This window comes from Trichomonas vaginalis, chromosome III, assembly GCF_026262505.1.
Source record: "Trichomonas vaginalis G3 chromosome III, whole genome shotgun sequence".
Classification (NCBI taxonomy): Eukaryota; Parabasalia; order Trichomonadida; family Trichomonadidae; genus Trichomonas; species Trichomonas vaginalis.
The window spans coordinates 16,397,683-16,409,808 of record NC_067205.1 but is presented as its reverse complement, the minus strand read 5'-3'; the positions used below and the strand labels follow the sequence as shown (position 1 = coordinate 16,409,808).

At 34.3% G+C, this 12,126-nt stretch overlaps 3 protein-coding genes and 1 pseudogene across 4 annotated transcripts, besides 5 other annotated features; 2 read left to right on the top strand and 2 right to left on the bottom strand.

The window, feature by feature from the left end:
- Positions 1 to 327: 327 nt before the first annotated feature.
- Positions 328 to 1,008, bottom strand: TVAGG3_0712880 (annotated as a pseudogene). The gene has a single exon. A coding segment is annotated over exon 1 (681 nt).
- Positions 1,009 to 1,480: 472 nt separating this feature from the next.
- TVAGG3_0712870 (attachment subunit-related family) lies at positions 1,481 to 2,035 on the top strand (the record flags this gene model as incomplete). The annotated part of the gene is made up of 1 exon (XM_051243823.1): positions 1,481 to 2,035. A coding segment is annotated over one exon (555 nt), but the record flags the coding sequence as incomplete, so codon positions are not given.
- A 431-nt stretch (positions 2,036 to 2,466) lies between these two features.
- TVAGG3_0712860 (attachment subunit-related family) lies at positions 2,467 to 3,123 on the top strand (the record flags this gene model as incomplete). The annotated part of the gene is made up of 1 exon (XM_051243822.1): positions 2,467 to 3,123. One exon carries the CDS (start codon positions 2,467 to 2,469, stop codon positions 3,121 to 3,123), a length of 657 nt encoding a protein of 218 aa, XP_051090409.1.
- Positions 3,124 to 3,739: 616 nt separating this feature from the next.
- Positions 3,740 to 6,327: a mobile genetic element.
- Positions 6,328 to 6,374: 47 nt separating this feature from the next.
- Positions 6,375 to 6,530: a mobile genetic element.
- Positions 6,531 to 6,861: 331 nt separating this feature from the next.
- Positions 6,862 to 7,122: a mobile genetic element.
- Positions 7,123 to 7,452: 330 nt separating this feature from the next.
- Positions 7,453 to 7,526: a mobile genetic element.
- Positions 7,527 to 7,669: 143 nt separating this feature from the next.
- Positions 7,670 to 7,707: a mobile genetic element.
- A 510-nt stretch (positions 7,708 to 8,217) lies between these two features.
- TVAGG3_0712800 (protein kinase protein) lies at positions 8,218 to 12,022 on the bottom strand (the record flags this gene model as incomplete). Its single annotated transcript, XM_001580770.1, has 1 exon — positions 8,556 to 11,897. The coding sequence occupies one exon, from the start codon at positions 11,895 to 11,897 to the stop codon at positions 8,556 to 8,558; it is 3,342 nt and encodes a 1,113-aa protein (XP_001580820.1).
- Between the last annotated feature and the right edge of the window lie 104 nt (positions 12,023 to 12,126).

Below are 12,126 nucleotides of genomic sequence, written 5' to 3'. Positions count from 1 at the left end.
CCTGTCTCGTTGCTGCATCTGTTATTTTCGTCATATTTTGTGCTACTTCTCTTAACTCGTTGTCGAAACCTTCAGACTTCAGTTTCTTTCCAGATGAGAAGTCGTTCACTAGTTTCACCTTACTATGAAGAGCTTCGAAGGCATTCTTAAAGTCAGCATTCATTAAAGCTTCATTTGAACTGTCTTCATCCGCTTGTATTTTTGTCCTTATTGACCCTATAAGTTGGGCTGCTTTAGCGTTGGCTTGGGCATCTAACCAGTCATTATTAGCTTTTATAATATCTGCGCTTTTCATTGCCTTTTGCATGGCTGCGTCGTTATTTTTACTTTCTTGTGCTAAGTTTTCATACTGTACGGTTTGGTTTTGCAACTGTAAAAGTTTTTCTGCCTTTACATTTGCTTCAACTTCTTTTTTATACTCATCGCTATCCATATATGTCTTCATGGCTTTTTGTTTTATCTCTTCATCTTTCAGTACTTTATATTGAGTAGTATGGTTTTTCAAATTTATAACATCTTGTTCCATTTTTGCTACTTCTGCTGCTTTTTCTGACACTTTTTTGCATATTCCTCTGTACTTAGTTCTTTCAGTTGTTCTTCTTTCTTCTTTTTCTCTACGTTTAACTCATTTAGTTTCTTTGTGTGTCTGTCATATTCTAGTTTCTTTTCGTTTTCACTTATTTGTTTCTGTATGTCTATGTTTGACTTTTTGACATCTGTTATTTGATTTTTGAGTGAACTCAAATTCATTTGACTTTGAGGGTTATAAGCTATTCCGTCTGCAGCTCCACCATAGCCTGCCATTTTCGCTAAAAGTGCCGCTCTTAAACCTCCACTCTGTGCACCAATAACTCGGTTTAAAAGCATAGGGTTGCTTGACATTTGTTGCAACATAGTGGGGTCATTCATCATTTGTTGTTGCAACTGTTGTTGTGGTGTCAGTTTTACTATTGGATGTTTCAATGCTCCCTTCCTCTTACGTATATTCTTACGTAGCTTACGTGGCATTTTAAGTGAAGTTCAAAAGCGGTTTTTGACAGATGTTTATATGACACTTTTTGTTCAGCACAAAAAACTACTCGGTCAAAGTGTTGTCAGTTTTGTAAAATAACCGTCCTATCTCATTCTATAAGGGGAAAAAGGCTTCTCAAAGTATACTTCCTTGGAACGCCTGTAACTTTTCCTGTAGCGACGATAGACCCTTACTTGTCCGGACAAAGTTATACTATTTTGAGCGCTCTACAAAAAAGTCAACGGCGACGACTCTCAAAAACCGTTGTGTAAAAAGTTTTACCGTTGGACAAAAAAGTATATATAGAAAACAAAAAACGTTTATAGTTCATTCAATATTTGAGATAAACCGTTTTTCCAACGGTAACTATTAAATAAAATAAAAAAATAGAGGGAGTCTCCGTTGACGAAAACGGTTTATCTCAAACTTTTCTATGAGTGGTCCGAAAAAAACAGTTCATTTTTCATAATGGAAGGAAGAACAAGTGTCGCAAACAATTCGTCGACTACCTCTGCAGTTAAAGTTCCTACAACTTATGTCTCACCATTCTCAAAACCCTTACGATCTCCTATAATACCAAAGCAACCTCCTCATACAATTCAAGACAAATTGTCCAACAATTTGAGTTCTTCTTCTTCTCAAAACACAACAGAAACATCTGAAACAGTTGTCCAAACAGCACCAGAACAAGTTTCACATAGTTCTACAATTCAAGACAAATTGTCCAACAATTTGAGTTCTTCTTCTTCTCAAAACACAACAGAAACATCTGAAACAGTTGTCCAAACAGCACCAGAACAAGTTTCACATAGTTCTACAATTCAAGACAAATTGTCCAACAATTTGAGTTCTTCTTCTTCTCAAAACACAACAGAAACATCTGAAACAGTTGTCCAAACAGCACCAGAACAAGTTTCACATAGTTCTACAATTCAAGACAAATTGTCCAACAATTTGAGTTCTTCTTCTTCTCAAAACACAACAGAAACATCTGAAACAGTTGTCCAAACAGCACCAGAACAAGTTTCACATAGTTCTACAATTCAAGACAAATTGTCCAACAATTTGAGTTCTTCTTCTTCTCAAAACACAACAGAAACATCTGAAACAGTTGTCCAAACAGCACCAGAACAAGTTTCACATAGTTCTACAATTCAAGACAAATTGTCCAACAATTTGAGTTCTTCTTCTTCTCAAAACACAACAGAAACATCTGAAACAGATGTACAACCAATAGAACAAGATATAGTCTCTCAAACTACAAGTATGTTAACAAGAGCACAATTTCAAGATTTAATTTCTCTTGAACAATATTCGAGTAACGAAACACAAAGCGACGACTGTAACCTCTCGCTACCCGAATCCATTCAAAGAAAATACGCCATGAAAAGACTGAAATTGTTGTATAAACTTCTTAACAATTGGGGGTCGAAGACAACTCAGATTATAGTGAAATGTTTAACAAAGTCATAGAATCTCTTAAACCAATTGAAAACGACATAAAAAATCCCGGTGTTCTTGTAGACCTTTTCGCCTCAAAATTACCAGTTACAACTAATCTAATAGCAACACAAGCTATAGAGCAATTTATTTTATGTTTTCCCAAGCAATATAGACAACACCTGAGGGAAACAAGAATAGGAAAATTTCAATTGGTGTATCCTACAACATACAACTATTACGAAGAAGCAAATGAATATGGAGAACTCTCATTCCATTTCACACTTTCAGTTCCTGAGGGAGAAGAAAAAGCAATCTATCATGTACAATCTCTTGCAGGATGTGAAGGAAAACCTCACATAATAACTACTGTTGCAATTGACAAACCTGCAAGAGTCGAAGACGATGTTTTGTTCGCGTCCATTGCTGGTTTTGGCATGGGAGAACCAATTCCAATTTCCCATTTCACAGAATACTCAGCACAACATTTTCAAAATGTAGAATTCGTGTTCTACGACCATCAAAAGTTCCTGCTAACAAAACCAAAGAAACAATTTGTCTCAATATTTGTTGCTGGTCATGTGGCTGACAAAGAGCCATCAGATACTGACTATGAAGAAGAGGAGGAGGAAGAAGAAGAAAACGATAGCGATGTCGTTCTTATCGAATAAAAACTTTAATTTTTTACTATATAATTTTTGTAGTTCTCCTCTAGGTTTTCTTATGGGCTAGAGGGCACGAAGTGCCTGGAAGCCCCACTTACCTGACCTTCTTTGTTCGTAAATATAAATCTATCTTATCTTTCTAACTTTTTTGTGATAGAGCATTTTTTAGCAAATTCAAAATCAAGTTTTGTTAGTATGAGTCTTCAAGACTTTAAACATACGACACATTTAACATTTAATGAACTTTTGAAAGAGATTAACTACTTCTTAAAGCTTAATAAATAAATTTCAACGAAATATAGTAATCTTCATAAAATAACAAAGGATATTATATGTATTATAACAAATGGCAGCCAATAATGATAAAAACGATTCTGAAATTTTCAATTTTCTGAATTGACAAGATATTTGATATATTTGAATTACGTAATACTTCCTGAAGCAACAAATAAATTCTCCTAACATAAACGTAGAAAATCCGATAATATTTTCAAAAGACGAATAATCATTGTATAAGGAGGGTTTTAATTAAATTCCTCATGGTACATTATCTACCATCTTTCACGGAAGGGAACTAGATCCTTATAAGGAAGCATTTATCATAATTTTTTGAAGATTTTTGGGGTCGTTATCGATTTTGTAATTTAATCGTTATCGTTATCGATTTTGTAATTTAATTGTTATCGTCTTTTTCTAAACGTGCATTTTCTTCATATTGGGATAATGAACATAACTTGTTCTGAGCTTCCAATGCACAAATCGTTTTTATTCTAAATGGATTCATTCCTACAAGTTTGGCAGAAATCAGTGAATATCATCATATATCGAATTCTTCAATTTGGCAATTTATTTAAAATCGTTCTCAAGAATTCTTATCTTCATGTAGTCAAATAAAACGGAAATGCGAAAACAAACTTTTATTCGATATTACAAAAAAATTATATTGATCGCTAAGATTTAAATATGTATAGTTTAAGTATATGTGGTATCATTATGTGCATATTCTGATATATATACTTGAATGATATCACAAAAATAACAGAAATACAAATCTTGAATTAAATTATATCATAGAATACAATTTTAATAAACGAAAAATCAAACCCTCTCGCAATACATCCATTTTTAAGAGTAGTTCTTTCAAGATCTTCGAAGATTTGGAAGATCTTGGAAGAACTGCCCTCTAAATGGCTGTAGCTTCGGTATTGTTACTATCAAGTAGAAAGTTACGGTAATTACTGCCATTTTAAGAGTAGTTCTTTCAAGATCTTCCAAATCTTCGAAGATTTGGAAGATCTTGGAAGAACTGCCCTCTAAATGGCTGTAGCTTCGGTATTGTTACTATCAAGTAGAAAGTTACGGTAATTACTGCCATTTTAAGAGTAGTTCTTTCAAGATCTTCCAAATCTTCGAAGATTTGGAAGATCTTGGAAGAACTGCTCTCTAAATGGCAGTAGTTTCGATGTTAACATGATAATATGAGTGAAATTTTCTTATTTGAAGTCGGTTAAAGAGCAGTTCTTTCAAGTTCCTTCAAATCAGGAAGGGTCTTGACAGAACTGTCCTCTTATTGATTGGAATACCGGTATTTTACGTTGGTAAATGCTTGATTTGAATTGGGGGCTGAGTGTTGGAGAAAAAAAACATTAAAAAAGTGCCAAAATAAAAGAATTCAATCTACATATATATAGTATTTCTAGGCCTGTCCAAACTTTTAAAAAAGCTTACCACGTGGAAGGAAGAGACCAAAAAAATCGTGCCTCGGCGGCTTCGCCGCCTCGGCACTAAAAACAGCATATCATATTTAATATGTCCTTTTTTCTTTTTCTCTTTTCCTCTTTCTCTCTCCTTCTTTTCTTTCTTCTCTTTTTCCTTCTTTTCTTTCTTCTCTTTTTCCTTCTTTTCTTCTTACTTTCTTTTTGGAGCTGCTTTACTTTGAAATCTCTCATCAATTGATGAGAGAAATAATAGTAAAGTAGCTTCAATGTAAATACGTACATTGATTGGGTTATGGTTAGCGGTAATGTCTGTATGTAGTTCGATTGGAGCTGCCTCACTCTGAGATCTCTCATCAAATGAAGAGAGTTCTCAGAGTGAGGCAGCTCCAATGTATATGTGCGTATTGATTGGGTTGCTGTAAGAAGCAGTGCTTGTGTGTAGTTCGATTGGAACTGCTTTACTCTGAGATCTGTCATCAATCGATGAGAGTTCTCAGAGTAAAACTGTTCCAATGTGTAATCTTGTGCTAGCTTGTCTGTTCGATTGGAACTGCTTTACTCTGAGTTCTCTCATCAATTGATGAGAGAAATAAGAGCAAAGTAGCTCCAATGTATATAATCGTATTGATTTGGTTGCTTTAAGTTGGAGTGTTTGTGCGTAGTTCGGTTAGAACTGCTTTGCTCTGAGAACTCTCATTGATTGATGAGAGTTCTCAGAGCAAAGCAGCTCCAATGTGTAAATTTGTATTAGTTCGGGTGAAAGAAGTTGTAGTGCTGGTGCGTAGTTTGACTATCAAGAAGCTCGCGATTCAAAACTCATCAAATGAAAAGTTTATAGTGGGCTTCTTGATAATATGTTAAATGTGATGTTCTTGTTCGAGTTGTAACAAGAAGGAATACATGAGTACGTAAGCTCGGCATTCGCCGAGCGAATTAAAGATAACGGACGAATTTAATTTATTTTATTTCAAAATTTAAAATTTTAATATTTAATTATATAAATTAAAATAAACATTTTTACAAATTTTTATAAAAAATATGTGACATATCGTTTTACCACAATTCAAAATAATTAATGTTGATAAATGTATTTAATATGTAATATTAAACATATTTTGCGCGAGAAGTGAGTTGTGGTAACTATCGTGGATATCCATCGTTCATTTTATGGTAAAAATTCTCAATTTGTGGGAAAAGTTCTCAATTTTGTGGTAATTTTTATGTACCACAACTCAATTTGTGGTCACTTCATCTTCCCACGTGGTAAGTTTTTATAAAACTCTTTATTTACCATTGATTTCTGATTTAATATCAATATCTTGAATAATCAAGCATATCTATTGCTTTAAATTTTATTCTCTAATTCCAAAAAAAATTCAAAAATCAAAAAATGAAAAAAAATATTTAGAATTTTTTCCGTCAAAAATAAAAAATGTTCCCACTGAGTGGTTTCCATGGAAAGTTACCACTGGGTCCCACAGGGATTGGCCTAGGGCTGTACAAAATCGAGAAAAACATTGCCGTGCGGTAATATAGGGTCAAAAAAATCGCGCCTCGGCGGCTCCGCCGCCTCGGCACTATTAAGTGCGCATTATATTTAATATGTCCTTCTTTTTTATTTTTTTCTTTTTTCTTCTTCTTCTTTTCCTTTCCTTCTTCCTCTCCTTCCTCTTCTTTCCTTCTCCTTCTCTTTTTACAACAACGTCGAAGATCTTCGAATTTGATTGTTGGAAAAGCATCTATTTCAGATAAAGGATGCCTTTCTCACAGTCAACATACGAGGGTCCTGGCTGAAACGTTCTCAAAAAGCCTGAGATGGTAATTCTCTGATCACTCATAGCTGGGCAGGTAGTCATTGCTGACAATACCTGTCTTTATGCATGCACGCTTTCATGTATATGGGTTTACACTATCAATTCGCAAAGTTGTTCCGAATTCTTCCAAAATGGAAGGACCCGAAACAACTTTGCTTGTTAACGATACAGACGCATTACTTTGCATTGATACTGTGCTGAGTTGTGTAGAAAGTTTGATTAGAGTTGTTTTGTTCTGGTATCTCTCATCTTCTGATGAGAGAAATCAAAGCAAAACAACTCTAATGAATTTGTTTTCACTCATTTGTATGTAGGTTTTTAGTTCGATTGGAGCTGCTTCATAATGAGATCTCTCATCAATTGATGAGGGAGATCATAACAAAGCAGCTCTAATGTATATGCTCGTATTAACCGGGTTGTAATGCGTTGTAACGTCAGCTTGTAGTTCGTTTGGGGCCACTTCACATTGAGATGAGAAGAAATGATTAAAGGACTCTGAAAGGCTTTGGCCGTTGATATTGTAATCGCATTACTTGGAACTAGCTGGATGCTAAGCTGTGTAGAATGTTCGATTAGAGCTGTTTTGATATGATTTTTCTCATCATAAGATTGGAGGAATCATAGCAAAACAACTCTAATGGGTTTACCATCATCTACTTGTATGTAGATGTTTGGGAAATTGTCTTGTTAATCGATTTTCGAGATGAATTTCAAATGCTATAATCAAATGACAAACAAGTCTAAGATTTCTCGACAATACATCAAATCATGATGTTTGTAAGTGCGATGAGATTAGAGTTTTTGAAGGAATGACAAGAGAAGTAGGGAAGCTCGGCATTCGCCGAGCAAATTAAAAATTAACGTATGGATTAAATTTTAAGAGGAATTCAATTTTAATTACGGGTTGTTCAAATATTGATTAATATAAATTTATTAATAAGAATAAACAATTTTTGTTTTTGAATTTATTCAATTTATAGCTTTACATATAGTTTCAAAATTGTACAACTATGATTATTTTGTTGTAAACAGAAATTCATCAAAAGTGACACCTCAGAAAAGCTAAAATATTGAATTTTTGGAACTTTTAATAGAGCACGTTTTTAAATATTAATTAAAGTAAATGTATATTTTGTAAAGATTCTTTTTAATAAAAAAATAAAATTTTGAAGAAGAACACAAAATCTTCTGAAAAATAATATCACATAAACTCATATTATTTTCTAATATATAACTATTTTATATAAAAATCAAATTCAATGATCTTAAAAGCGAAGGATAAACCTCAAAATTTACGAATATAATGAGTAGGAATATAATGCTTATCTATCATAAAACCATATGAAATATCAATTTTTGCTTTACGCCTAATTTTTGACGACAATTAGCAAAAAATGTTAAATGTTAACACTCAGTCCATTTGAATATGAAAAATAAAATTGACTTTGATTAAATGTTTTTATTTATCATGCAATTCTTCTTGCGACCAAAGATTTGAATAAAAGTTCAAAAAATAAGATAGCTTAAAAAATAATATACGGTAGTGTTTACTAATAGATGAATAGTATATAAATTCTATTAAAAATTATATATCAATCAAATATAAAATCAATCAAAAATTCCTTAAAATTCTAGTTATTAATTTAAAGTCGAAACAAATAGTGGAAAATGGTTCGCGATTAAATTGAATATAATAAAATGTGATCTCAAAATTGAGATATCACAATTATTTATTGGCGGTAATTTGGAAATATAGTGCTTTGATTCTGAATTGAATAAAATGTGGATCATCATATTATAAAAACTTGCTTAAATTACAAATAAAATATATATTTATTTCGCAATCAAATTAAATCAAAAAAATAACTTAATTTTTTGTTCAAATACAATAACATAAATCTTATTCTTACAATCTTGATAAGATAGATAGCATAGTTGGTCTAATTGGATCAGAAACGTCCATCTTTTGGATTCTATTCATTAAAATCTTAGGAATCTGTGTTTCCATGATATAAGGAACAGCATCTTTGATGTAAGCGATGTCTTCAATGATACTGAGAGCAATTCTTTCGTTATTCGAGCCAATAAGCTTTTGGATAACAGGTAACAAAGCTTGGCTGTTCTTAACAATAGATTCTGATGCTTCTGGAGATTGAGTGACTCTCTGGATCGACATCAACGCTCTTGTAATTTTATCAGGAGTATTATCTCTGTTGTCAACTATTCTTGCCATCTCGTTTATCCTTGGAGCAATCTTAGATGCTGCATATGGATTGACAGCGATGTTTGCAATGAAGATAATGTTGTATGGAGAAGCAAAATCTTCTTTAATTGCATCCATGACAGGTCCAACAGCTTTTACAGCAACCTTAGAGAATGGGAACTGTCCGGAGAAGGCAGCAAGTACATAAATTGCAACTTCCTTCGGTTCATCGGTTTCACCGTGCTTGAGGACGTTTACAATTTCCCTGACGATACCGTTTTTGTTCAAGTACGAAGCACTATCATATTTGCAAGCGAAAACACCGCATAATTTGAGTGCATCCATTTGCAATTCCTTAATAGTGAACAATTTCTTGATGAAATCGACGAATCCTTCTCCAATTACGTCTGGCCATGTATTAGTTGCTAATTTCATATAAACTGATATGACAGTAGCAGCTAATTTAAGGACTGGTATCGATTTGGAGTTGTATTTGAGCGATACGAACTTTGTAAGGTTCTCAAATGATGCAAATATTGTTCTGTACATCAGCATTACGGCCAATATCTTCAAGCATATCAATGAAATCATGTCGTCTTCCATTTGGATGCATTTCATGAACGCTCCGATTGTTTCTTGAGATCCAGCAATTGTCTTAGCGCCATTGTTGGCTCTTGAGAGCAATCCGAGTATCGAAAGTGATGGTATTACGAATTTCTGGTCCCTTGCGATCAACTTCGGGAATATTCCTGTATAATTCTGTAATACTTCTGTTGATAGGGGAGCAGTGCCTTCTGCGAGTCTCTTTAAGATCAATACGCATGTGTAAGCGATGTTCTCATCCTCTATTGCACATAATTCGATCATTCTCTTTGCTCCATCGTTTGATGCGCGAATTGCATCCAAAGGAGTAGGATATTTCGACAATTTCTCAAGCAATGTGACAATTGAGTTGAGAAGTGATGGTTCTGTCTCTGGCATTGCGTTCAAAAGTGAGTTATGAACGATAGATGACAAAGATGCTTCTCCATTAAAGGCTTTCTTGTCAATTAACAAGGAGAAGAAGTCTGCAGCCTCTTTTCTCTGTACGAGTTTTGATGTGACCAAGAAAGGAGCAACTTTTATCAATGCATCAGATGATAAAGAAATTTGTAAGTCTTTTCCATTCTGATTTAACAAAGGAGTCATTGCATCGATCGCTCTTGACATTGATGTTGAGCAGAGTCTTGTAATTGTGTCTTGTAATGCAACTCCGCCCTGATTTTGGAGAAATGCTTGCAAAAAGATGTCTTTTTCAAGAAGCTTTGCTACTAATGATACAGCGGTATTAGCAATTCTTGCATCTTCGACATTCTTAAGCAAATCAACTAAAACAGGGATCAAATTTGCTTCATTAAACAAATTAATCCATTGTTCATCCGAAATAATGAATTCGATCTTAACAAGTGCATCAATGCAATCATCTGGTGATTTCGAAATTTGTTGGACCAAATCGGTGGCGGTTTTTTGAGTGGGAACCGATTCATCAATTTTGAGATCATCGGCGGTTTTTTCGTTTAACAAATTGATGTAGGCTTGAACGTCATCCTTGCGAGCGCCTGGGAAATCTAGCTCTCCTGACTCGAGCATTTTAGCGATTGTCTCGAAATCAGGTCTTTTGTCTGGATCTGAGTCCCAGCAGACCTTAATTAATTTGGCAAGTCTTGTACTTACGTTTGGAGGCATCATAGGACGAGCGTTGCTTGAGAGTACAGCAAGTGTTACTTGTACATCACGCATTTGCTTGAATGGTGCATCGCCTGTCAACAATTCCCACAATAAAATACCGAATGAGTAGACATCAGCCTTTTCTGAATATCTTTCGCTACGAAGTACTTCAGGAGCCATCCACTGGACTGTTCCGACGCTTCCTGACATCATCTCGCCGTTCTCTGGCATGATTCTGGACATTCCAAAGTCGCAAACCTTCGGAAAATCGTTCGCATCGAGTAATACGTTGAGGGACTTGAGGTCTCTATGTATGATTTTATGGCTGTGAAGGTATTTCATGGCGTGGGCAACACCTATCGCGATAATTGTTAATTTCGTAGGATCTCTGAGTGGTTCTCTGTCATGTAATCTGTTGTAAAGACATCCGCCTTCCATAAACTCTGTAACGATGTAGAAAGGATGTGTAATTGTAACACCAACGAAAGGAAGTAACGCAGGATGGTTAATTTTAGTAAATATACTGATTTCTCTGTAGAATAATTCGAAAGAGTACTGTGAGAAGTGAACAGCTTTGAGTTTTTTGACTGCAACGATCTTATTATTCGTTTTATCGTTAATTTGATAAGACCAGTATACATCAGCGAATGCGCCATGTCCAATGATCTTCTTTAAGTCGAAATCATTCTGATTGAAAACCCATGGCATCAAATCTTGAACTTTTTCGTTGATTTCTTCTTGAGTTAACACGCGAGCTTTCTCCATTGCGGATTGCTGTGATTCTTCTTCATCATTAGCGTATTCCCTAATGAGATAGTCTATTTTAAGAAGGCGTTGCGTGTATGTCGAAGTTGCATCTTGTGGAATCAATCCTTCGTTCTTCATAAACTTCAGACGCTCGACAATATCTTGGAGATCGGTATGATCATCGATAGCTTCTTGGCTGACATTGATAGGCAATGGATCTGATGTTGCGAATTTCAGGGAAATGCATAATGCGTTGAAATTCATTCTAAATTCTCTTAATTCTTGAACGATAGCTTTAGGAGATTTGTATAAAATTGTGTTCATATATTGTTCTTCACATAAAGATGAAACTAAATTGTACAATATCTTAATTTGGCCGAGAAGCTTTTGGATTTCTCCGTGCTCTTTTGGTGATGCAATCTGGCCAGGACGTACTTTGGATTGTAATAAACTTCTAAATGTTTGTAATTCTGCACAAATGCATGCAATCTTGCACCTGTGGACAACGACTTTGCGATACATGACAAGGATCTGATGGATATCAACTTTGATATTTGGTATACATTGAATAATTGGAGTATTTATTGACATTTGAAAAACAAAAAAAAGCAATAGAAATTTGTTTTATTCAATTTGAATGCTATACCTCCTCTGTTCTCATTACATCAAATATTAGGATTGCATATAGATCCGATTTTCCTTAAAGAGAACTTGTTAGGTTCAAGTTTTTTCTTTTGAAATTATTTTACATTTTGAAAATAAAGTGCTACAGGTATAAATTAAGAGAATATTCCACATGCACTTGTTGGCCTTTCATTGT